The sequence below is a fragment of the Oratosquilla oratoria genome, chromosome 24, assembly GCF_046742065.1.
Source record: "Oratosquilla oratoria isolate Oo_2021 chromosome 24, ASM4674206v1, whole genome shotgun sequence".
Lineage (NCBI taxonomy): Eukaryota > Metazoa > Arthropoda > Malacostraca > Stomatopoda > Squillidae > Oratosquilla > Oratosquilla oratoria.
This window is the reverse complement of record NC_134800.1, coordinates 19,072,609-19,096,828: the sequence shown is the minus strand read 5'-3', so window position 1 is coordinate 19,096,828 and position 24,220 is coordinate 19,072,609. Positions and strand designations below refer to the sequence as shown.

The 24,220-nt window shown below is 40.4% G+C and overlaps 1 protein-coding gene across 3 annotated transcripts in view; it reads left to right on the top strand.

Moving 5' to 3' along the window:
- Positions 1 to 24,220, top strand: part of Tnpo-SR (transportin 3) — a 63,429-nt gene that overhangs the window by 6,208 nt on the left and 33,001 nt on the right. For 2 of the 3 annotated variants that reach the window (XR_012967566.1, XM_076207779.1), the window contains exons 2-15: positions 3,722 to 3,817; positions 3,907 to 4,072; positions 5,837 to 6,015; positions 7,466 to 7,635; positions 7,735 to 7,902; positions 8,683 to 8,803; positions 11,408 to 11,554; positions 11,906 to 12,111; positions 17,323 to 17,551; positions 17,781 to 18,008; positions 20,728 to 20,862; positions 21,676 to 21,816; positions 22,120 to 22,331; positions 23,761 to 23,854. Coding sequence is in view for 2 of the 3 variants with exons in the window: in XM_076207779.1 (XP_076063894.1) it covers positions 3,722 to 3,817; positions 3,907 to 4,072; positions 5,837 to 6,015; positions 7,466 to 7,635; positions 7,735 to 7,902; positions 8,683 to 8,803; positions 11,408 to 11,554; positions 11,906 to 12,111; positions 17,323 to 17,551; positions 17,781 to 18,008; positions 20,728 to 20,862; positions 21,676 to 21,816; positions 22,120 to 22,331; positions 23,761 to 23,854 (2,292 nt within the window). In the remaining variant the exon portion in view is untranslated. The remainder of the gene's footprint in view (positions 1 to 3,721; positions 3,818 to 3,906; positions 4,073 to 5,836; positions 6,016 to 7,465; positions 7,636 to 7,734; positions 7,903 to 8,682; positions 8,804 to 11,407; positions 11,555 to 11,905; positions 12,112 to 17,322; positions 17,552 to 17,780; positions 18,009 to 20,727; positions 20,863 to 21,675; positions 21,817 to 22,119; positions 22,332 to 23,760; positions 23,855 to 24,220) is intronic. The other variant, XM_076207780.1, reaches the window with a different exon arrangement.

Below are 24,220 nucleotides of genomic sequence, written 5' to 3'. Positions count from 1 at the left end.
AATACCATAGGTTCCGATCAACACTGGTTCAGTTGATAGAGATTGCAACGCTCCCTCCGGGTAAGCGATCATTTTTCCGCTGCTCCTTGTGTCAATGACACACCAACCGAAGGATGAGGGTTGGTACTGGACCGCAGATTAGTCGTCTGGTAGGACATGGGGATTGGGTAGGTGGGTCCTAGTCCACTTTTCCATTCTTGGTTGAAAGGAAACTCGATCTTTTCTCTGTATTTATTCTTCCAGAACTTCCATAAACTTCCCACACCAGGGAAGGGGGGGGGGGTTGCAAACTTGTGTTCCCTTTCAATAGTACATTTTACTCCAGGACTGGTTCCCTGTAATTTTACAACCTTATTCAGAAACAATACTACATCAATAAGAAAATGGAGTATGGTATCTGAAAGATTCAGGAGGCAGAATAAATCCTTACAAGACCGTAGAGAGGTAACATGAGGTTAATATGCCTCTTCCTGAAATATAACATAGGAAACGCCTCTTCAGAAATCTTTAAATTACCCTACTTAAAGTTTACAAATTATTTTAGGTTAGGTTAGGTAGGCTAGGGCTAACCCCCTATACAGTAGTTATGTCATGACACCTTAAGGCCTCAAAATGGACTATAAATGAGAATTGGTTTTGATACATATTATTGAAAAAAACTTATATAACCTAGTTATGAGAACGTAAAGGGTTATTCAAACACGTAGCAACACTCCAAGGGAGTTATTGCTAACATTCGACTTGCATTCCCCTCACTCTTCTATTGGACAAGGGCTTCTCAATTAAATTTCTTTAAATGTTAATTAATGGTTCTGACTAACTCTTACCTTGGTGAAGGGATTATTTCGGATTATGATTTAGCAGCCTGGGTCGGCTGTCTTGAAGAGCTTTCGTGGCTTTTCTGAAATGCCACGTAGATAGACTAGTTCAAAACAATGAGCCCGTTCTTTACCCTCCGTGTCCGATAGCGAGATTAGGACTTAATGTTTACGTAGTAACATTTTTTTAACACGTTTGTTAACGAATCCAGTTCCTTTTATGGATTTCTTTATAATTAATTCTAATCATTACAATAGTAAATTAAAAATATTAGAGCTGGATGATGAATCAATTTCTAAGTATTTCCAAAATTTTAAAGGGGTAACTTTTCCCCGACATAGGTGTCAGTAGTTCATTTTTGTTTATATCTACTTGAGTTTGGCTAACATGGAATTTAGGAGTGGAGTGGTTATTTTATGATCTGTGAATGAGTTTACTATAATGAAAAAAAATCAATATATTATATTGAACCTTCATTTTCAAAATTGTGAAATTCTTTAGATACCAGAAATGTTGACCAGATTGGCTTAGCTTTCTAATTTTAAACATAAAACCCTAACATTCTCCATGGTTGTAGGTCAGAAATGGGCTGCACAAATTCCAGACCTTGAAAATGAAATTATAAGCTTAAACATGAAACATGTCTTTTGCAATGTGCACTTATTTTATCATAGTGTGCTATGTAACCTTGGGCCATGGCATTCATTAGTAAGCAACAGCAACAACAAACATATGTCTCAAAACAACCAGTGCATACATGAATGTGCAGCTGTGCTGGTGAGTGTAATTTGAGTCTAAACATAAACTTCAGTGAACTCCCTGCTTCCCCAAACATTTTGATGTGTTCATCCTCACTCCATCCTAAAACAACATGGGAAACCACTCATGATCTGTGGACCACTTCCCATTAAAGATTACCATAGAACTTAGAGGAAAAATTAAACCCACCCGTATATAAAGGCATATGTAAACCACATGGTACAAATGGCCAGAAAAATAATAATTGTCCCCCCCCCTTTTTTTTTCTCTCCCTCCCACCCTCCCACAGATCTCTTTGGAAAGAAACTCTGGATTATTATCTGTGATGTATATGGGACTGTTTCTGTAACATTAGCAGAAAATAATTAGAGGAGAGAGAACAGTTGCTGGTTTTTGGCTCTATATTTAACAGTTGAAGTTGATAGGTATCTTGGCTCAATTTAGAGCCTGAGTGTACGTGTACAAATGGAGGTAGGGTGTTGATCACCACAAGCAGGTACATGTTATTGACCCCTTCACCAGAATACCTGGTACAAAGGAAATAGACATGAATTTAAAGCACTTGGACATAACTCGGAAAGAATCGTACACCAAAGAAACATCCCCAAAAGCTACGTGGAAAAAAAAATACCCTTGTTTCATATAAGGAAGCCCCTCATATAAAACAGAAAATGAAGGGAAGAAAGAATTGCAACAAGGAAAAGAATAACCACACCCTACATAATGTAAAAACTAGATAAATAGGAAAGAGAACTTTGAGAGTTATACTAGTCCCTTATATGGTAAAAAAGTATATTTAAAGTACAATGGCTACCCCCCCTTGTAAGGGGGAAAAAGCCTTGGTATATGTATGTATGTATGTACAATGAAAAAATAATGCTCCATCCAATCATGAAATAGTTAAAGCATTGCTAAATAAAACATCAAAAGAATCCAATATCATCAAGCATTTCTCTAAAATAAATTTCAAACCCACATCACTAGGTAACAGGAAACTACCTTAAAAGTATTCAAGCTAAAGTCAGACAAAAATTATTCCACCTTTTGCTACCAGACTCGGAGTTCCATCAAGAAAATTAGAAAAACAAGCAGACCTGGTCAAGATGTCAAACTACCACCTGAAGCATGATTGATGTTAGAAAGACTTAAAAAAATATGTGCCTACATCAAGTCAACATGGATTTAGGTCATTCCACTGTTCCTAAGTATCACCCAAACTTAAAAAGAAGTATCAGTGTTTGGTTAGTAATGGTACATACCAAAGGCTTTTTCCCCCTAACAAGGGAGGTAGCCAAAAAAAACAAAGGCATAAAATCCATTACCATCCACCCCCTCCCTCCCTCCCTCCCTCTTATCTTGGCTCCTCCTGGATTATGGGTCATCCCAGCATCTCGCTCACTGCCCTGGGTTAGAAGTAGTGTCGCAAGACACGGCACATCCACAGCAAGGTCGCTTCAGTAAATCAGTAACTATAGATATTAAATAAGGGATTTTTGTAGTCCTATAACGCATCCTGTCAAAGATCATAAAAGCTGTGCACAATAATAACAAGAAATAGTTGACAAAATTTGTGGCCACCAAGGAATGCAGAGTATTATAGAACATTTACTTATAAGGAACCAAGAAAGTGCATGGTGGGGTCCTCCATGGAACCGTACTATGACCATCTCCGAGGGACACCCAGAGTAAAATACCATCTAGTATGGAAGGGATTTTTTTCAAGGTTGGTCAGTGAAGGAGGAATGTGGCACCCATTAAAAGATGACTAGTTTTAGCTCTGTCCAGGTGTTCTTAGCCTCCTTAGTGATATTGAATGGTAAAATTGGAAGGGAAATTTGAAGTAGAAACATTTACCTGCCCTGACATTCCAACCATGTCTTCTGAAGACTTTTAGTCAAAATGTTAGATGATTGTTACTAATTCAACCCAAATTTCTCACCTTTCCCATTCAGCAAAGTAATTAGTATGGATCTATATCTGTGTATGTATATATCAGAGCTTTTCCCCCACACAAGGGAGGTAGCCATCCAAGGCATGCACCAACCCTCTCTTCCAAGTGAAATTTTCTTATTTTGTATTTAGATTGTATGAAGTGTTATTGGCTTCTATAAGACATTAACTTGTGCTTATTATATTTATTCAGGTGCAAGCATGGAAAGTTGCAGATGTTTTGCTTCATGATAAGCGTGACATAAAAACATGCTTCTTTGCTGCACAGACTCTGCGAACAAAAATACAAGTAAGTCCTTTGTTTTTGTATTTTATATTGCCTAATACTCTGAAATGGTAGCAAGAATAGAATCTTAACTTTCTTGCACATTGTTACAGTTGTTCTTCATCGAACTTCCGGTGGAGTCCCATACTTCCCTACGAGATTCTCTCTTGGATCATCTAGCTCACATCACAGAACAAACTATCCAGGGAATTGCCACACTGCTATGTGTGGCTCTTGCCGACTTTATACTACAAATGTCAGCATGGGAAGACCCCATAGGTATGTTGTCCTTTTTTTATATATACATATATATATATAAATGTGTTTCATTTTAGAGGTATTTTTTATTTTTATTTTTTTATGCACATGCCAAAGGCCTTTCCTTCTCATAATGGGTGGTCAAATCATGAGGGAGATGGGTTAAAGCATATACCTACCCCACACCCACCAGAAACCCTTTCATCACTCCTCCCATCTTTGGCTCCTCTTAACCTCATCAGTATGAGTCAAATTATCTCGCACAACATTGGATGTCTAATGCATGATGCATCACACTACTTACAATATAAGATATGAAGTCACTGCTGTTACTCGTTCTCATTTACTCTGAGTAATAATAAATGCAGAAAACATGATCAAACCAGTTCACAGAATTTGGGAGTCACTCAGCTACAACTACAAAATGAAAATAATCAAGACATTGATGCCCGCATACTCGTATACCCACTCGTGCCTTATGACGCCTACATAGGCATCATGGTAGGGAAGAGGTTAAGGTCATCTCTGTCTCCCACCATGTCACACAGGTCAAAGACCATGCAGCAAGACAGAGTATCTCCATAGCAGGGCCTGACAGCCAGAGCTGATTTACCCCCACTGTATCATTATATGGGGGGAAAAAATCAGAAAAGTTGTGGAGCAAACAAGAGCATCTCTTTGGGCTGCTTCATGTCTTTCTTTATTCATATATTACCACTCCCAATTTCCACCTATCTTTTGCACTCCCTCATCACAGATTCTTGCTTCCAATGCATACTTTATACACACATCATCCTTCAACCTCATTCTTGGATTTCCCCTTGAGTTCCTTCTCCACGTCTGCTTTTCATACTCTTTGCTAGTCTTTCCTCACACACACTCTTGATCTATATTCAGAGCACCTTAACCCCTTCAATATGGGGCACATCGCACGTCTGGCAGCATTAGATGCCCGATGTGCGATGTCGCGTCATAATAATCGCATTATAAAAAATAAAGTCGGTGCTTAATTGTTTGTTCTCTTTCACCCGTGAATTTTGATAACCATAGAATATATGATGCAGCCAGTTTAGAGAGAATGAATCTTATGTAGGTACGACTACAATAAATATAATCAAAAGGGCGACGTCGGCATCATCACATACCCACTTGCTCCTCATGACGCCTACGTGTGTGGCACCGTATGGAAGTGGTTAACACTCTTAATCTTCTCTATTTGACAGGTTTCCACCATATTTCTCACTAACCGTCTTTGTCACACCTATCATACGTCTCAAACTCTTAATATAAAACACAGGTTTTCCTTTTCCACCTCTTCAAATTCCAATTCCCCTCTCCATCTAGTGCTGTAGTGGAGTATTGCCAGCATGGTGGCATACATTCAGTATTTAAAAGGAGCTGTTTTTGGGGCTTCTTTAATGACCAGAGTCGCATATCATTAATCTGTGGTTGAGTAAAATCTACTCCTAAATGGATGATGAAACACTATTGCTGTCTCTCTTTTTTTGTGTTGAAGGTTGACATCCTATTATTAGTGTGATATGGTCTTTCAAGGTAAGGTTTGTAATCAGGTACGAATGACTTGCATTGCACTGCATCAATTTGAATTTATCATAAATGTAACAATATTTAGGCTTTGAATTGTATATATTGGGTTTGAGTTTGGGACAATAGTGATGGTGATGGCATGCAAGTTCATGGTAGTGTTAAATTGAATCATTTACCTATTATTAAGATATATTCCATCTGTTTTATTTACTGACTTTCTGAACTGTTATCTTTTAGGTGACCTTATTGTAAAGTTTGGTCCAGGTGCCACAGGGGAAAACCTGGTTCCTTTGATGGAAGTACTCATAGCACTCCCCGAAGAGCTCCGGTCAAAACAACTTAGATTAGGACTCAACCGAAGAAAACAACTTGAAGAATACTTTAAGAAAAAGGTTCCCAGTGTACTAGAGCTTTTGGTATGTAGCTACTTTTACAAAGTTTTGTTTGTATTGTATATGTTGGAAATGTGATTTTTGTTTTTGTTATTATTGACACCTGTGGTGGGGGAAAAATAATCTGCCATTGTGTTCTCGTGCATTTGTATAAAGGTAATTAAATGGGGTGGAGTGAGGGGACTAGGGATCTCTGTATTTTGTTCTTGTATAAATTCATTCCAGAAGAGGGTCTGAGAGGAGGACTCTATCCAGAATCTTAATAATTGTCATTAGATATATGCTAAGAGGAGATTGTATGAATGAGTGATTGTGCCAACAGCACTGTATGGGACAGAAACATGGGACATAAGAGAGGAGGAATTTGAATGTGCTTGAGATGAAATGCCCGAGAAGTATGATGGGCTGGATTGAGTGAGAAATGAGGAGATTGGGGATGGAAAGGGAGTTGGGAGATAGGGTTGATGAAAGAGTATTAGGATGGTTTGGATACTTGGAAAGAATGAGTGAAGAAAGATTAGTAAAAGAAATGTGGAAGGTAAAGGTGGATGGAGTGAACAGGAGGGGGTGACCAAGGATGAAAAGGATGGATGGATGGGGTAAAGGGGGTCTTGAGAAAAAGGGGGTTTGTTGAGGAAGGAAGGGAGAAGATAGGAGTGAGTGGAGAATGATTGTGTATGGATAATGCTGTGGTGCATAGGAGTGGGTGGGGGTTGTGGGGTGAGGGAGTGAATGTGAATGATATTTTGACGTAGCCTGGAGGGATTTCTTCCAGTCCTCTCTTTTTCTGCATGAAGGGACAAAGAGGGGTGGGGTCACTGATTAAATGAAGGGGCCTTGCTGTTGATATGCAGTGTCTTGCTGCATTGCTTCTGACCCAGGGATGACCCATCATCCAGGAGAAGCTAAGATAGGAGGGAGAGGGGGGGGGGGTGAATGGGAGTGGAGTATGTGGGGATGGAATGGGTGGGAGTGGATTTTATGCCTTTGTTTATTGGCAACCTTCCTTGAAAGGGGGAAAAGGATGTTAGTTTATGTATGTATGGATATGGTACATATCAGAGTAAGAGGGATGAGGTTGGTTCAATGTTTGTTAGAAGAAAGATGGTTGTATTACCACTGAGTGACACTTAAATTATAAGTGGGGTTGAGTTTGAATTTGAGTGTGTTGGGGAGGGTGTCTGGAATGATGAGGTGGGCAAAAGAGGGAAGGAGTGGTTTTGATTGTAAGTGATATGATAGGAAGTGTTTGGTGGAGTGGAAAATAATGTGGGTAAAAGTGAAATTGTGATGTGATGTACATGCTTTTGGAGGTGCATACGGTCCAGGTAGTGAGAAAAGTGAGGAGAGGGGGGGTGTTTTGGGTTGATTGAAAGGATTGTATGTAACATTGCTCTTACTTGCTTGGACACGGAGCTTCCCTAGGGTAAACTTAATGATAGTAAACTCAGTTAATTCTTGTTTCCTTTTGCAGCATGTGGTTGTTAGCACACAAGGAAGTACAAAAGAGGCAACCCACCTGAAGGCCTTGCGGTGTATGGCATCATGGTTCAATATAAACACAGAGGAGTGGGCCCTCATCACAAACACATGTCTAGTTGACGATATGATCAACATAGTTAGGAATCCTCAGGCATCATCTAGGTCAGAAACACTGATGGTCTTTCATATGTTATCATTTTATAACTTAATATGTTTCAACATAAGCACATGTTATGTTTTGATGTTTGTTGTTCTTCACAGACTACATGAGATGGCGACTGACTGTTTGTGTTCTGCCATGATAATGCTAGAGGCTGAGCGCATTCAGCCTCTTGCCCAGGCCTTGTTTGCCGGAATCCTTCAGTTTGAGCAGCCCTACCATATGGCTGTTGCATTAGAGGATCACGGTGCTATCACAAACTATGCAAGGTAAGGATGTCTTTGGAATTTAGTTGTAAAAAGGGAAACATGGGTGGTGGATGGGAGTGACTTGGCTACCTCCCTGGTAAGGGGAAGAAGCCCTTTGTACACAGATAGATTATTATTTTATTTAATTGATCTAGTGGGCAAGGAGAGATCGGCCTTTCAACTATGAGCTGATATGAGAAAAAATCTCACACACACACACACTTGCTCACCCCCTCCCTCTACCTGGCTATATATTTCTGTTTCCCTGTCTCTTTCATATTTGAAAATAATCTGTGTGCCTGTCTATGGGTCCCTCCCAATATTAATAATAATTGTTGTCCCAAGTTTTCTAAGTTTATACATGCAACCTTACAGTGGCTGGCAGTGGTCCTCAGGCCCTCCTATAGATCTCTCTGGACTGTTGTTTGTGTTGTACAAGTTTGGGTTTATTTCAGCATTGCTGGATTATAGTAGGAAGAGGGAGCAGTGGCTGGGTGTCAGCTCTTGTGTGAGAAGGTGGAGGAGATAGAGTCAAAGTTGGTTGATCTTGGGCCAGGTCTGGAGGCTGAATGTTAGTCCTTATGCTGCATTGCCTGATGGAGGTGAGGTGGTGGAGGATTTATGGTTTTTGGAGATGGGAAGCAGAAAGTTGATTAATTTCACTACTTAAAAAATGAAATGGAAGGCTGAGGTTGATTGTTGTGTCATAGTTGTGGCTTCATTAAAAGATGAAGTGAGCATGTGTTTGGAAATTAATTTTATATATATTCCTAGTGATGTTCTTCATCTGTTTTGCTGCAGGGTATTCTCGGAGCTTGGTGAGAGTTTGGTGGATGTAATGGTAGAGCATCCAGACGAAGGGCTTGGGTCTCTACAGGTTTTACAACTTCTCCTAATGTGCATTGGGCATCACGACTGGGAGGTATGTTAATTTGTCTCTGAAAACTTTTCTTTTTTCATGATATGTTAGTACATTTTTCAAGTCATTTAGAGCATAAGGAGTGTTGTAAAAGATTAGAATTTGTGATCATAAAGTTTATAACAAGGTAATGTGTTAAACTTCATCAGATTACAGGTTGCCCCTTCCATAGGTAATATTTGGAGGAGGACATGGATACATTGAATGTAGCAGTGAAAGATATTAAGAATGACTGATGGGTATGGAGAATGATAATACTAATACAGAAGATGAAATACAAGCTGCATTGAGGGAAATGAAAACTGGAATGGCACCATAATTAGATGCATGAGAAAGGGTGGAGTACTGTTAGTGAAGTGGCTGGTGAGATTGTTCAGTGTGTGTCTTAGGAGAAAGGAAATCTCATGGTGGATTGAAGGAATGCATGAACAGTCCATGACACTGGGAAGTATTGCTTAATTATTTCTATATAGTGTATAAGAGCTAAAGTGAATGTGGACCAGGGTGGTAGGTAGGAGGATAGTTGTAAGGACATTGATGGACTGATGAGTGATGTTTAAAGGGAAGAATGGAAGGATTGTTTATGTTAAGCCTCATTGACATGGGACTAGTTAAGTAGCCACTAGTGTTAGCTGCAAGTTAACTTACCTGGCAAGTAAGTATTTACACTAGAATAGTTTGGAGGCAAGTTTAATAATTTTTATTGACATTTGGCAAGTATAGGGGTAGTTTCCAAGTTGCTAGCACCAATGGCTACTAAACTAGCCCTGTGGCTTAGATGTAATTAGGAGAGAGCGTTGGATTGTCAGAGTCCAGTAGAAGGGATATTGGGATTAGACTAAGTGGAGAAGGAAGAAGAGAACAAATACCAGGTGGAGCTGAGAGAAGTATGGGATATAGTGAAGGATAAAGGAGAAACAAGGGTAGTGGAAGAACGGATGTATTTCAAGGAGAAAATGGTAAAATGCCCAAAGATGGGGTGTGGGATAAGGAGGTTAGAAAATAAATAAGATGCTACAAGTGGTGGAACAAGAGGTGAAAATGGTGGTTGCAGAAAAGAAACAAGTATGGGAAGAATGACAGCAAAGAAGAAATGGGGAGCAGATGAGAGGGTGAGGGAACCCAAGATGAGAGCAGATGTTAGGTTGAGTTGGTGTTTGATGGAGAATTTTGAAAGGAAGTGAAAAGTGGTGGGAGATTGAGTCAAATGTAGAGAATGTAAGATGAGCAGATTCAAATAGAAGTAAAGGCTGTAGAGGAGAGGAGAAAACTGAAATTGGGCAAAAGTAAGGTCATGGGATATAGGGTGATGGAGGCTGGATGGAAGGTAAGAGGCTAGAGGAAGCAAAAAGCTAAGTTAAATATTTGAGGTCATATAGCAGGGATTGGAGGTGAATTATAGGGCAAAGAAAAATGTTTTGTGATAAATGAAAAGCTTCATGAGAGATGGAGCAGATACTTTGAATTTAATGGAACTAGAAAGGAAGACGCTAAACATGTTTGAGGTGAAGTATGAAGGTTATAAAAACAGCTGGTAGATATCAGACAATGCTGAGATGGTGTGGGCATGTGGAAAGGAGAGAAGGAAGACGGAGTGTGGGGAAGCAAAAGTGGATGTAGTGAACTGGATGGGGATGAAAGCATGGGTTGCCAGAGGAATATCTCAAGCAGGAAAAGGAAATGGCAAAAAATGGGTGTGAGTGGAGAGCAGTTGATAATGGATGAAGTAATTCTATACCCTGAAGGAATGTTCTTATCTACAAATGTTGGGTGGATAAAGATTGAGACAGTTATGTAATGAAGTGTGAGGATGGGGTTAATGAGCTCATGTTCTTAGGCCCTGCTATGGAAGTGCTGAGTCGAGTTGTATTGCCTTTGACCAGAGCAGTGTGATGGGAGAGAAATAACCTTTTAACCCTTGGCTGAGCGGGTTAGGGCGTCATTACTTGCAGCGAAGGTCGAGGGGATGGCGGTTCAAATCCTGCCACCGGCGAAGTTGAACCAAGGGCATGTTTAATTAAATTCCATGCTAGAAAGCCCTCTGTGAGGGACACTGTCTTAGTCTTCCAGCAGGGGGGAGTTTGACGTTAAACTGTAAAAAAAAAAAAAAAAAATGATGCCAAAATCAGTGTCATGAGGTGCGAGTGGGTAGATGAGGATGCAGGTGTCAGCATCCTGATCATATTCATTTTGTAGTTGTAGCTGAGTAACTCCCATATTCTGTGAATAGGCTTGATTGCGTTTTCTGTGGTTATCAACATTCAGGGTGAAAGAGAACGTATTACAGGTGTAACTTTAAATTTGATAATGTGTGTATTGCGATGCATCATTGTACATCAGACAGCCTAATACTGCACATGAGTATTTGACTTGTATTGAAGAGGTTGATCATAAGGTGCAGTGATGAGAGGGACAGTGAATGAGTTTTCAGATGGTATGGGGTGGGTGTATGTTTTGCTTTAGCTTCTCTTGTATGGGAGAAAAGTCATGTTGACATTGGTTTGTGTATTTATTTATTTATTTATTATTATTATTTTATTTCCCTCCCATATTTAACATGTTAGTAAGGTATCCTTTAAGTATTTTTCCCTCTATTTTGTGTTACAGGTAGCTGAAATTACCTTCAACTTTTGGTACAAGCTTTCTGAAGTTTTGTACCGTAAAAACTGTGATAATGTCAACCAGTTGTTCAAACCATATGTGGAGAGACTAGTTGAAGCACTATATAGACACTGTCAAATTGAACCTGATCTAGTAAGTGATTTTTTTATGATCGGAGCTGAAAAGAAGTGGTAAATATAGCTATAAAAATAAGAAAGTCTGCTTGGAAAATTTTAAGTATAAATTATATAAAGAGGAAAGTAAATGTATTATTTCATCATGAGCATAGTTCGAAACAAGATTGAGCATTTGAAAGAAAGTGAAAGTGGTAATGTAGGAAATGAAATGCATTGAAATTTTGATTTATGAATTGTGTTGCCAGAAATTACAGTATCAGATGAATTTGATTGAAATTTAAAAAAATAATGAAAATAATTTTGTATGAAAGTTGCAGAAAATCTTTGAGAGAACTTGAAAGCAAAATAGTGTAATTTGATTTTACAGGAAGAGATATTAGTAGAGCAGGACGACTTCTATGAGTTTAGAGAACGAGTGCAGGAGTTGATACGTGACGTAGTGTTCATATGTGGGTCCAAGCCTTGCTTCGAGCAGATGTCCAGGATGCTACAAAACCCAGATACTGCAAAGTGTTGGAACCTTACTGAGGCAGCGCTGTTCATCATGCAAAGTGTGGCCAAAAACCTTGTCCCGTGAGTTATTTATACATGAGGGTTACTTTCTTGTTCTTCTTTACTTCTTAGTCGGTCTTTTGAATTTGACATGTTTTGTTGATTAATGGTTGTGTAATATTACCATGGTTGTTCAACATTGGATGGATGATGAGAGGTAAATATGAGGGTGGCTGGCAGGGGTTTGGAGTTGGCGAGTGAGTGCTGGGGGGCAGGTGGGAGCCAGTTGTTTGCAGATGACTACCCAGAAGAAGAGTAGAAAGACTTTGGGATGTGCATGTTCTAAGGAGAGAAAGTTAGGAATATAAGATAATTTTTTTGTGGAAGGTAAGCCGAGAGTGGAGGATGGATGGACAAGGAAAAGGACAGAAGGTAGGGAGGTGCTTAGAGGAAACTGCTTAAATGAGAAAGAAAAGGAGGAGTACAAGAAGCTAAGAGAGGAGTGGGAGGGAGTGAAGGATAGAGTAGAACTAGGAATGGGGATGGTTCAAGGAGGGAGTCGCAAGGTGTGCAAAGTTGGTGTGTAGAACAAGGAGGATGAGAGGAAATAGAAGGAAGGGTATTGGGTGGTGGGATGATGAAGCAAAGAAGGCTGTAGAAGAAAAGAAGCAAGCATTCACAGATTGGTTACAAAATAGGATGAGAAAGTCACATGATGGATATAAAGAAAAGAAGAGATGTAAAGCATAAGATAAAAGAAAGCAGATGTGAAATGGGATAAGAGTATGACTGAAAATTTTGGAAATAATAAAAAGGTGTTTTGGAAAGAAATGAAGAGAGGAAGAGGAGGTGAATCAAGTAGAGAAGAAAAAGTAAAAGGTGCAGATGGAGAGATGATAATGGAAGAGATGGCATTAAGAGGAAGATGGGCAGAGTATTTTAGGGAGTTGTTAAATGTGGAGGATAAGGAGGGAAAGGTAGTTGCAGTGGGAAGCACTAAGAAAATGACGGTGATGAATGAGGAAAATAGAGAAATAAGGAAAGACGAGGTGAAAGCCGTTATTAAAATAATGAGAGCAGGTAAGGTGCCTGGATGGGTGTCATGTGGAGTATCAAAAAAAGGGAGATATAGGGATGGTGGACTGGCTGGTGAGGTTTAATGTTTGTCTAATTGAGGGTAGAGTGCTGGACAACTGGAAGAGTGCCTGTATAGTTCACTTTACAAGGGAAAAGGGGACAAGTGTGAATGTAGTAGTTTCAGAGGGATCAGTTTGTTAAGTGTAGTTGGGAAGGCTTATGGGAGGGTTTTGAGAGGATTAGGAGAGGAACAGAGGGAGTAATTGGTGAGGAACAGTGTGGATTTAGGACAGGTAGGGGTTGTGTAGATCGGATTTTTGTGGTAAGGTAGATTATAAGAAAGCTTTATGAAAAGTAAAGGATTTTTTTTTTTTTTTTTTTTTTTTGCCTTTTTTTGCCTTTTTTGCCTCTTTTTTTGCTCAGATGAAAGGGAGGGTGGGAGGGGTGTGGAGTGTATTTAGGGATGAAATGGGTGGGAGTGTTTTTATGCATTTCCCTTTTTGGCTACCTCCCTTGGAAGGGGGAAAAAGCCTTGGTATATGTATGTATGTATGTATGCCTTTGGATTTGGAAAAGGGTTATGACAAGGTAGACAAGAAGGCAGTGTGAGGTATTGCAGATATATGGAATAGGAGGAAAGTTTTTAAGAGCGGTCAAGAGTTTTTATGAGAGTAGTAGAGCATGTTTACTTTTTTTAGGAATGTACCCTGTGGGGCTACAAGGAGAAGGATGCCTAGTCCCAATCCCCATCCCTTTCTTCTCGCCTCTTACGATCCAAGTGTAAATACTTGGTGGCAGTATTTTTCTCCCCCACCACTGACCCAGGGCAGTGGACAAGGTGCAGGGATGACCCGTCATCCAGGAGGTGCTAAGATAAGAGGGAGGGTGGAGGGGTGTGGAGTGTATTCAGGGGTGGAATGGGTGGGAATAATTTTATGCCTTTTCCTTTTTGGCTACCTCCCTTGTATGGGGGAAAAAGCCTTGGTATATGTATGTATGTAGTAGAGCATGTGTCAGGATTAGAAATGGAGAGAGTGAGTGGTTTGAGGTAAAGGTGGGACTTCACCAAGGATACAATATGTTGCCTTGACTGTTCAATTTATACATGGGTAGAGTAGTGTGAGAGGTAAAAGCAATGGTTATGGGCTGGGGATTGGAGATGGTTAAAGAAATTGGAGAAAAGTGGGAGATAAGCCACTTGTTTGCCGATGACACTGCCTGTAGCAGGATTAGAGGAGAGATTAAGGAAATTTGACAGAGTTTGAGGTGTGCAAAAGAAGGAAGTTGAAGATAAATGTGGGTAAAAGTATGGTGATGTTATGTACTAGGGGAGATAGAGTGGAGTAGTTAGGATGGAGGTGAATTTAGTGTAAGGGAAGCACGTAAATATTTTTTGGGAAATGAAAAGTGTCGTGAGGAATGGGTATCTGGGGATGAATATGAAGAGAAGATTGTATGTAGGGGTTACTGTGCCCATGACACTATATGGGAAAATTGGAAGTTAAGGGAGGCAGAACAGAGGATTTGGAATGGTTGAGAAGCATGGTGGGGTGTTATAAAGATGGTAAAAATTAGAAATGAAGAGGTGAGACAAAGAAGGGTAGAAGAAAGAGCTTGTAGATAGGGTTGATTAAAGAATGCTGGGATGGTGTGGGTTCATGGAAATAGTGAAGCAAGCTTAGCAAAAAAAGAATATGGAAGGCAAAGGCGAATGGAGTGCATTTGAGGGGAAGATCAAGAATGGGATAGATATGGGTGAAGGGGCATAGATGGGAGAGGTCAAGAAATGTGTGCGAGTGGAGAGAGTTTATGAGTGGATGATAAACTGACATGGCCAAGAGTGATTACTTGTCTGACATGTAAATTTTTGAGTGGACTAATGGGGAGGATCACTATATAGTCAAGCAATGAAGGTGCTCCAGCTTTGGCTGTTGGGCCCTGCTGTGGAGGTACTATAACTTACAAAAATGCTTCCAACAACAACGGGCATGGGACAGGGATGACACTTTATCCACAAGGAACCAAGATACATAATATACCAAAAGCTTTTTGCTCCTTACAAGGGAGGTAGTCAAAACTCGAAGGCTCCCACCTATTTCATTCCCACATACTCCACTCCCATTCACCACCCCCTCCCTCCCTTTTTTCTTGGCTCATCTCAGCATCTTGTCCACTGCCCTGGGTCAGAAACAATGCAGCAAGACACAGCACATCCACAGCAAGGCCACTTCAAGGAACCAAGATAGAAAGGAAAAATTATAGGTGTTGGTTAGGTATGGCATGGATGCGCTTTAATTAGGTCAGCTTCTCTATAAAGGGAAAAGTATATACTTTTGGTATGTGTGTGTATGTGTGAACATTATAGAAATAGAGGCATATTTCAGGAAATATCATAGGTAGTCACATTTTTTATTTTTCATTACAAATAAATCAAGCAATATTCCTAATGTAGTTACAGCAGGATGTCTGTATCTGTGACAGCAATGGCTCTATGTGCTGCTTTTCTGCTTCACATATAGTTTTTATGCATCCAGCACTGTTCCTGTGCTTGAAAATGGTGCTTATCTGAGAAGCATGCATTGCTTTCTTGTACAAGTTGTGAGATGTTGTTTTCCATTACTGGAGCCTTGGATTTGAAACCTTGTAGGAGTGGTAGTAAAGACTAGCTGCCTTAGCTATAGACCTGCAGCAATACACTTAGAGCTACAAGTATGATTGTTGCATATGCAATCCTAAGAATATGCCAACTGGTAAGCAATAACCTTTATTGCTGTGGCCTGTACTTTTGAATGCAGTGGCATTAAATAGTATAAGTATTGTGGGCTTTACAGTAGCTGAGGTAATGGTAAATATTAAGTATCTCTCTCTCTCTCTCTCTCTCTCTCTCTCTCTCTCTCTCTCTCTCTCTCTCTCTCTCTCTCTCTCTCTCTCTCTCTCTCTCTCTCTCTCTCTCTCTCTCTCTCTCTCTCTCTCTCTCTCTCTCTCTCTCTCTCTCTCTCTCTCTCTCTCTCTCTCTCTCTCTCTCTCTCTCTCTCATATGCTCTTCTTGGAGTAATAATTATTATTATGATTTTATTTATTTATATTATTATTATTGTTATTATATATTGGAAGTGCCCTGGGGGATTAAGAAGTGTAATGAGAAATAGACATTTGAGAATGGATGCTAAGAGGAGATTGTATGAAGGGATGATTGTGCCGACAGCACTGTATGTAGCAGAGACATGGAACATATGAGAGAAAGAGTTTGAATGTGTTTGGGATGAAATGTCTGAGAAGTGTGATGGGGGTTACAAGGTTGGATAGAGTGAAAAATGAGGAGGTGATGAGGAGAGTGGGGGTGGAAAAAAGAGATGATAGAAAGGGTTGGTGAAAGAGTACTGGGATGGTTTGGACATGTGGAAAGAATGAGTGAAGAAAAATTATTGAAAGAAGTGTGGAAGGCAGAGGTGGATGGAGTGAGCATGAGGGGGCAACAGGATGAGATGGATGGATGGGGTGAAGGGGCATTGATCAAGAGGAGGATGTCTGTTGAGTAGGGAAGGGAGAAGGCAGAATATAGGGGTGAGTGGAGAATGGCTGTGTATGGATGATACTGTGATGGATTGAAAGGAGTGGATGGGGGATGGGGGGTTTAAGGAGTGGTTATGTGTGTGATGTTTTGATATAGCCCAGAAGGATTTCTCCCCATCATCAATGTATCTGCATGAGGGGATAAAGAGGGGTGTCACTGGTTAAATGGAATGGCCTTGCTGTGGATGTGCTGTCTTGCTGCATTACTTCTGACCCAGGGCAGGTGAGGTGAAGGGATGACCTGTCATCCTTGAGGAACCAAGGTGAAGGGGAGGGAGGGGTGATGGTTTGGAGTGGAATTATGCCCTTTGACTTTGGCTACCTCCCTTGTAAGGGGGAAAGAGCCCTTGGTATATGTAAATATTTATTGGAAGCTTGCTGGCTGAGCAGGTTAGGGGGTCATTACAGGGGGTGAAGGTTTGGCAGATCAAACCCTGCCACTGGTGAAGTTGAACCAAGGGCATGGTTCATTGAATCCCATGCTACAAAGTCCAATGTAAGGGGCATTGCCCTAGCCTCCCAATAGGAGGTAGTTTGTTACATTAAACCGTACATATACCGAAAAGCCTCCCCCCCCTCTCTCTCTCTCTCTCTTTCTCTTTCTCTTTCTCTTTCTCATTTTTTTTTTTTTTTTCTCCAAAGTAATAAGGAACTTCTGCTTCACAGTGAGGAGAATGAGGTGGTCCCTCCAATTCTTGAGGGACTCCTGAGTCAGCCTGACACACTTCATCCCCAGGTAGCCTTCACTTCCATTCAACTAATATCAGAACTCAATGAATGGATTGCTTGTCATCCAACTCTCCTTCCCGCAGTCCTTCAGTTCCTCACCAAAAGGCTACATAACAAGCAGCTGGCAACTATTGCAGCTAAGGTAAATATATAGATATACAGTAAATATAGAAATGTGTCATTTTTTATAATATATTTTTTAATTGGCTTAGACAAAATGGAGGATTAATTATAATTCTAGTTGTTGCCTTGTTTTGTGGCAAGGATCTTGTAAATGTTTATATTTTGATCTAAGTGCCACTCATTGATTTGAAAATAGTTTCATAAATTGTGAGATATGCTTTTCCATTGAAAGCTAATATTACTTCCAGGCCCTGGATGCTATCTGCCAGAGTTGTCGGGATCAGATGAGTCATCACTTTGATGGGCTTATGCAAATTGCTGGTTCCCTAGACTCCTTCCACATCAGCAATGAGGCAGTAGTAGGTTTGCTCAAGGGTGTGGCTTCCATAATGGGCAGACTGCCTCGGGAGAACATCAAGGACAACATGAAGAAACTGTGTGCCGTCCAAGTCGCCAACCTCCAAAGATTAATAGAGGTATAAAGCCTGTGCACATTAAGGTGGTCCATGGTTAAATGTGAACTGAGTATGAATATTTTGTTCACCAGTGTTTTGCTTGTGTATTAACCAAAGCCCCTTTCCCCTTTTTAAGGAAGTGGCTGAGTTGAAGCACACACGAGCAATATAGATAGTTCCTATTCAGATTCAACCATCTCTCCCATCCTAGCACCTCAACGAAAAATGGTCACCCTGTCCCTTGCCACAATCCTTGAATCATAAATAATGCAGCGAGGCATAGCTCATCTCCAGGAGTTCCCAACAGCTAGAGCTGGTCTATTTCTACCTCGTTATTATATGGGAAGAAAAGAAAAAAAAATCCATCCATTCAAAATAGATTATGAAGTCATATAAGGTTATATTTTCAGGCTGTATCATCCTTTCCTCCATCCATTCATTACATCCATCTGTTCACAACAGTCCTTTGCACCCTCTTCTCCATTCAGCAGACATTCCATGTACATTTAAAGCTCTGTTCACCTCATCTGTTCCTCTTATTGTTGATCATCTCAAGCTTCATCCACTTCTGCCTTTCACACAATTTTTGCTCATCATTTCTCATACTTCTTAATCCATTGATTTTTGCAACATGTCATTTATCTCACTGTATCACCACTGAATGTGGTGGGAAAGGGAGAAGTGGATGTGAAAGTAGAATGTAGATTGTGAGAAGCAAGTAAATACCCAAAGCTCCCAAGTGACTATCAACAGCCACCAGGCTGATGCAGAATGCACTCAAGTAGAGGTATTTTATTGTCCGAGTAGAGTGTAAATGTGGGAACAAAGGATGAGATACTTAGCAACATTTTTGTGGTAATAACTACGTGTGAAGCAGTTTGATTCTGTAGCCAGATCTATTCTGTGGTAGCACCATTTTAATGCTGGATAGTGCCCTGAACATCCTCCTTATCCCACATACCATCTTAGTATTCTTCATCACTTCCTGCTTGAAATAATCTTTCTTCTTCTCAACTCTCCCCTAAACCCACACTTTTTTCAGCTTCTAGTATTCCCTTTCTTTCTCATTTAATTTGTTTATCCTCAGTAATTCTCTACCTCTCTCCCTTTTCATCTTCCTCCACTTAACCTCCATTCTCAATGATCTAACTCTTGACCTCTCCCATGAAAACATTGATGTCCATAATTCTTCTAATCCTCCTTTTGGGTATTAATATGAAGTCCATGAATGTCCTCTCAACCACCCTCCCCTCCACAACCTTTTCCCATGTATACTTATGCTTGTCTTTCTATCACAGTTCATTATCACCAACTCCTTTTCAGGACATCTCCAGCATCTCTCCTATAATTCCCCAAAACCCTGAAACTCCAAACTACTCATCTATTACTTCATCCACTCCTGTGGCGAAATCCAACACAACATTTACATTCTTTGCAAAAGTTTCTATACAGTCATTCACATCACTCCAGAAAGCCTCCTCCTCCTCTTCACTCTTTTCACTACTGTCCCACACAGCCACAAAAGCCCTCATCTGCCTTCCTTATTTCACATTCACCCACATTACCTTAGAAAACAATTCTCTCCCAAATAGTGAACTAGTTGCTATCACCAGATGACATGGTGCTTGAGACAAATTTTAAAACTATACTGAGGAATAGACATTTGGGAATGGATGCTAAGAGGAGACAATATGAAGGAGTGATTGTGCCAACAGCACTGTATGGGGCAGAAACATGGAACATCAGAGAGGAAGAGAGAAGGAGTTTGAATGTGTTTGAGATGAGGTGTCTGAGAAGTATGATGGGGGTTACTAGGCTAGATAGTGAGAAATGAGGAGGTGAGGAGGAGAACGGGTGGAAAGGGAGTTGGTAGATAGGGTTGATGTAAGAGTATTAGGATGGTTTGGACACATGGAAAGAATGAGTGAAGAAAGACTAGTAAAAGAGGTATGGAAGGCAGATGTGGAGGGAGTGCACATGAGGGGACATCCTAGGATGAGGTGGATGGATGGGGTGAAGGGGGCTTTGGGTAAGAGGGGAATGTCTGTTGAGGAAGGACGGGAGGGGACAGAAGACAGATGAATGGAGAATGGTTGTATATGGAAGATGTTGTGATGCATGAGGTGGAATGGGCGGGGGGATGGGGGATGAGGTAGTATGTGTGAGCAAAATTTGATGCAGCCCGAAGGGATTTCTCCCCGTCTTCTCCTTTTATGCATGGGGGGACAGAGAGGGGGGGTCGCTGATTTAACGAAGCGGCCTTGCTGTGGATGTACTGTGTCTTGCAACACTGCTTCTGACCCAGGGCAGTGGACAAGGTGCAGGGATGACCCGTCATCCAGGAGGTGCTAAGATGAGAGGGAGGGTGGAGGGGTGTGGAGTGTATTCAGGGATGGAATGGGTGGGAATGATTTTATGCCTTTTCCTTTTTGGCTACCTCCCTTGTATGGGGGAAAAAGCCTTGGTATATATATGTATGTGTGTGTGTATATATATATATATATATGGATGTATGGTGTAGGTGTGTGCATTGATTTGTTTTTGTTGTTAGAGTGTGTGCTTTGATTGCCACGTACTTTTATAAGAGGAGTGGGCTTTTACTATATAGGTAACTCTGAATGTAGTCACTTTGAACTGACCGTGATTAGGTTAGATTTGTAATTGTGAAAGTTGGTTCAAAATGTGCATTCAGCAAGAGCTACCTCACTACATATAAATGATATTTAATTTTTTATTTTAGGAATATCCACCAATTGAGAAAAATACTCAGACAGACCCAGCCTTCTGGCTAGATCGTTTGGCTGCTATATTCCGTAATGTGAACCCTATTGTACACAATGGAGAGGAGCACCCTTGCCAGGAGGTGGTTATGGAGGTAAGGAAGCAAGTTATCTTAACTTGAAATACATTATTTGTCGAAAGGTATCTGGTTAATGAAAAACAAATGGTAATAATGTTTGAATGTAGAGAGAAGAGGAAAGCTAATTTTAGGAATACTCGGGAATATGTAAACATTTATGTTATAGGATTCCAAATTATGTGTCATGTAGTAACAGTTGATCATATTGTAAACAAGGCCCCGCATAACAAGACAGGTAGTATAACATTTGTTCTTGAAAAAATATTGAGAACCTGGAGATCTTAGCATGCTACTTGACTATAGATTTTCATTTAGAGAAAAGTGAAATACCATGTGAGGGGACACCTGGGAATAAAAGTACGAGAGAGCGACACCTGGGAATAAAAGTACGAGAGAGCGGAGTTTTGGTTTCTCCTCTTTCTCTCAGAATGCTTATGAAGCTCTTAGCTTGTCATTTAGATTGCTGAAGGAATTTTCTTTTGAGTCTTTCTTGGTTAGTTCCTCTTCTGTTCCTGTAACGAGGCCCCACTTCCTTTGATTACATCCAAAATATTGTCTCTGTATTTCATACTGGTCATCAGTTAATTTCCCACTGATTGCCAAATGGTGAGACCAGTGATAGGTACCTGGATCTTATAAAGAATAGAAACCATTAAGAATAGCAACTGTTTACACTAAAACAACCCCAATAGAGTGTTCACACACAAAATAAAATTCTTCCCAGAGAAGAGCACATGAGTGTTATAGTTTTCTTAACATACTAGTGGTTAAATATCCTATCACCCATGTTTTTTGTGAAATTGTATGAACCATGTGCAACCTTTTCAGATTTGGCCAACTTTATCAGCTGTAATAAGCAAATACTCGGATGATCTGAGAGTAATGGAGCATTGTTGTCGCTGCCTTCGGTTTGCTGTACGATGTGTTCACCAACAGTCTGCACCATTGCTGCAACCCCTTGTAGAGCAGGTGAGTATTGCATTGATGCTGTGGCAAGGAAATATAAAACAAGTTTGGGTCATTATTATGTAATATAGAGTTCAAAGAAATTGTATTAATGAGGTAAAAGGATTATTTGGTTAAATAAATGGGTGGGATGACTAACCACAAAGATAAAATTTTCCGTATCAATACATATTACATTATTTCTAATGCTGGAGGTTATCATGTTTTCATAGGGTACCATATTCCTGCAGTGGAAGATTGTAGTTATGTAAAGTACTGTTAGTATTGGTTTTCAGGTTATAATCATACTATTTTATGTTCTGACAGATTGTGGGTCTGTATGCACAACATGGTCACAGTTGCTTTGTGTATCTCGGGAGTATTCTGGTGGATGAATATGCCAGTGAACAGGGCTGTGTGGAGGGTCTGTTGGCCATGCTGCAAGCCTTCACTCAACCCACATTCACACTCCTCACCCAGCCCCATGGCTTTAGAAATCACCCAGATACTGTGGATGACTGGTTTAGACTTTGTGCAAGGTTAGTTTGGTAAACATGATGGTTCTGAATTTCGTCAAAATCTTTATTACATTATCTATATACCAAGGGCTTCATCCCCTATTACAAGGGAGGTTGCCAGTCTAGGTATGCACCCACTCCCGCCCATTTCACTCCTACTCAACCCTTGTTACCCTCTCGTCTTAGCTCCTTGATCATTATTACATAAGGGTCAATTTAACTTCTGTTAATTGGTAACCTCCCATCATACATGGAAAAGGACATTTTTATATATGTATTATCTTGCTACATGCATCTTTCTTTCTCCCCTCTTCTTCTAATAGGGACCACCAAAGATATTTACATGTGGTGCTTATGCAGAATTGTCTTCCTGTCACCCATTTTCAAAACCTGTCAACACTTTCTTCTCTGTCTGGAGGAGTGCAGCCTTGAGGGGCTGTAGTTGGTCTCACCAGACCCAAGATCTTGTCAACCCTGACTGTTCTTCCTCCTCCTTTTCACATAAGAAGCTAACATCCAGTGACTGTTTCCCTCCTCTTCCTTCCAGACAGTGACACTGTATATATAACAATGGATGTTTTCCCCCTGTAGGGTGACCAAGTCAAGGGGTGTGTTGACTCATGGGAATATGGTTGTAGCATTTGTATCCCCCTACCACAGATACATGAGGAAAGATTTTGTATCCTAGAGTGGTATAGAGATGAAGGTAAATTGTAGATTGAGAGAAGCAAGTAAATGCCTTAGGGGATTAAAGAGTGTGATGAGGAATTGGCATCTGGGAATGGAAGGAGAGCAGGAGTCGCCAATTAAGTGAGACAGGCTTGTGTTGCTACATTGCTTCTGACCCAGGGCAGTGGACAGGATACAGGGATGACCTGTCATCCATGAGGAGCTAAGATGAGAGGGAGGAAAGTGTGGTGGGTGGGAGTGGGTACATGCCTTAGACTTAGCTACCTCCCTTATGAGGGGAAAAGCTCTTGGTATATAGATGGATAGTTTGTGAAAACAAGATACATACTTATACCAAGGCTTTTTTTCCCCCTTACAAAGGGAGGTAGCCAAAAAGAAAAAGGCATAAAACCATTCCCACCCATTCCATCCCTAAATACACTCCACCACCCTCCACCCTCCCTCTTTTCTTAACACATGGTACAATAAAACTGCCTGTTCATTGCAGTTCTTATACTGGACATGAAAATTTTTAACTACTCATCAGAGTTGTGTACCTTGGTGAAAATGCCTATAGTTTTACATTCAAAATATAATTTTAAGCTCCATAAAGAAAGGCAATGTATGGTGGGGGAAATATATATGTGTGTGTGTATTTACCTAGTTGTAAATACAACTAGGTAAACACACACACATACACATACATACATACATACATACATTTTTTAGTTTATAGAATAAGAGATACCAGAAGGATAATGGAGTATGTATCTTATTGCAGATTTCTACAAAGGGCTCCCATCCCATTCCTCCAGTGTACAGTGATTCGAACCATCCTAGATTGTGGCCTCCAAGCATGCATGCTGGAGCATAAGGTTAGTAGTGCCATTTCATCATAACTTGCACTCAACTAATAATTTGGAAGAAAAAAGTCAGTAAGTTTTAGATAAATTGAAGACCATTCGTGGGTGAAGTTTGATGTACCATGCCACACGTTACTCAACACTATACCACACCACACATTACTCTATATCACACCACCACACATATTACCCCTTGCCCCTCCAACCCACATGCCATAGAATCACCACATGCCACAAACCATTATGCACCACACCATATAACACATCACACCATAAACCACCACACATCACACCACACTCCACCCAAGACCAAGTTACACGGAAACCACACTACCACACATCACACCACAACACATGCCTCACTTCATCATATGCCAC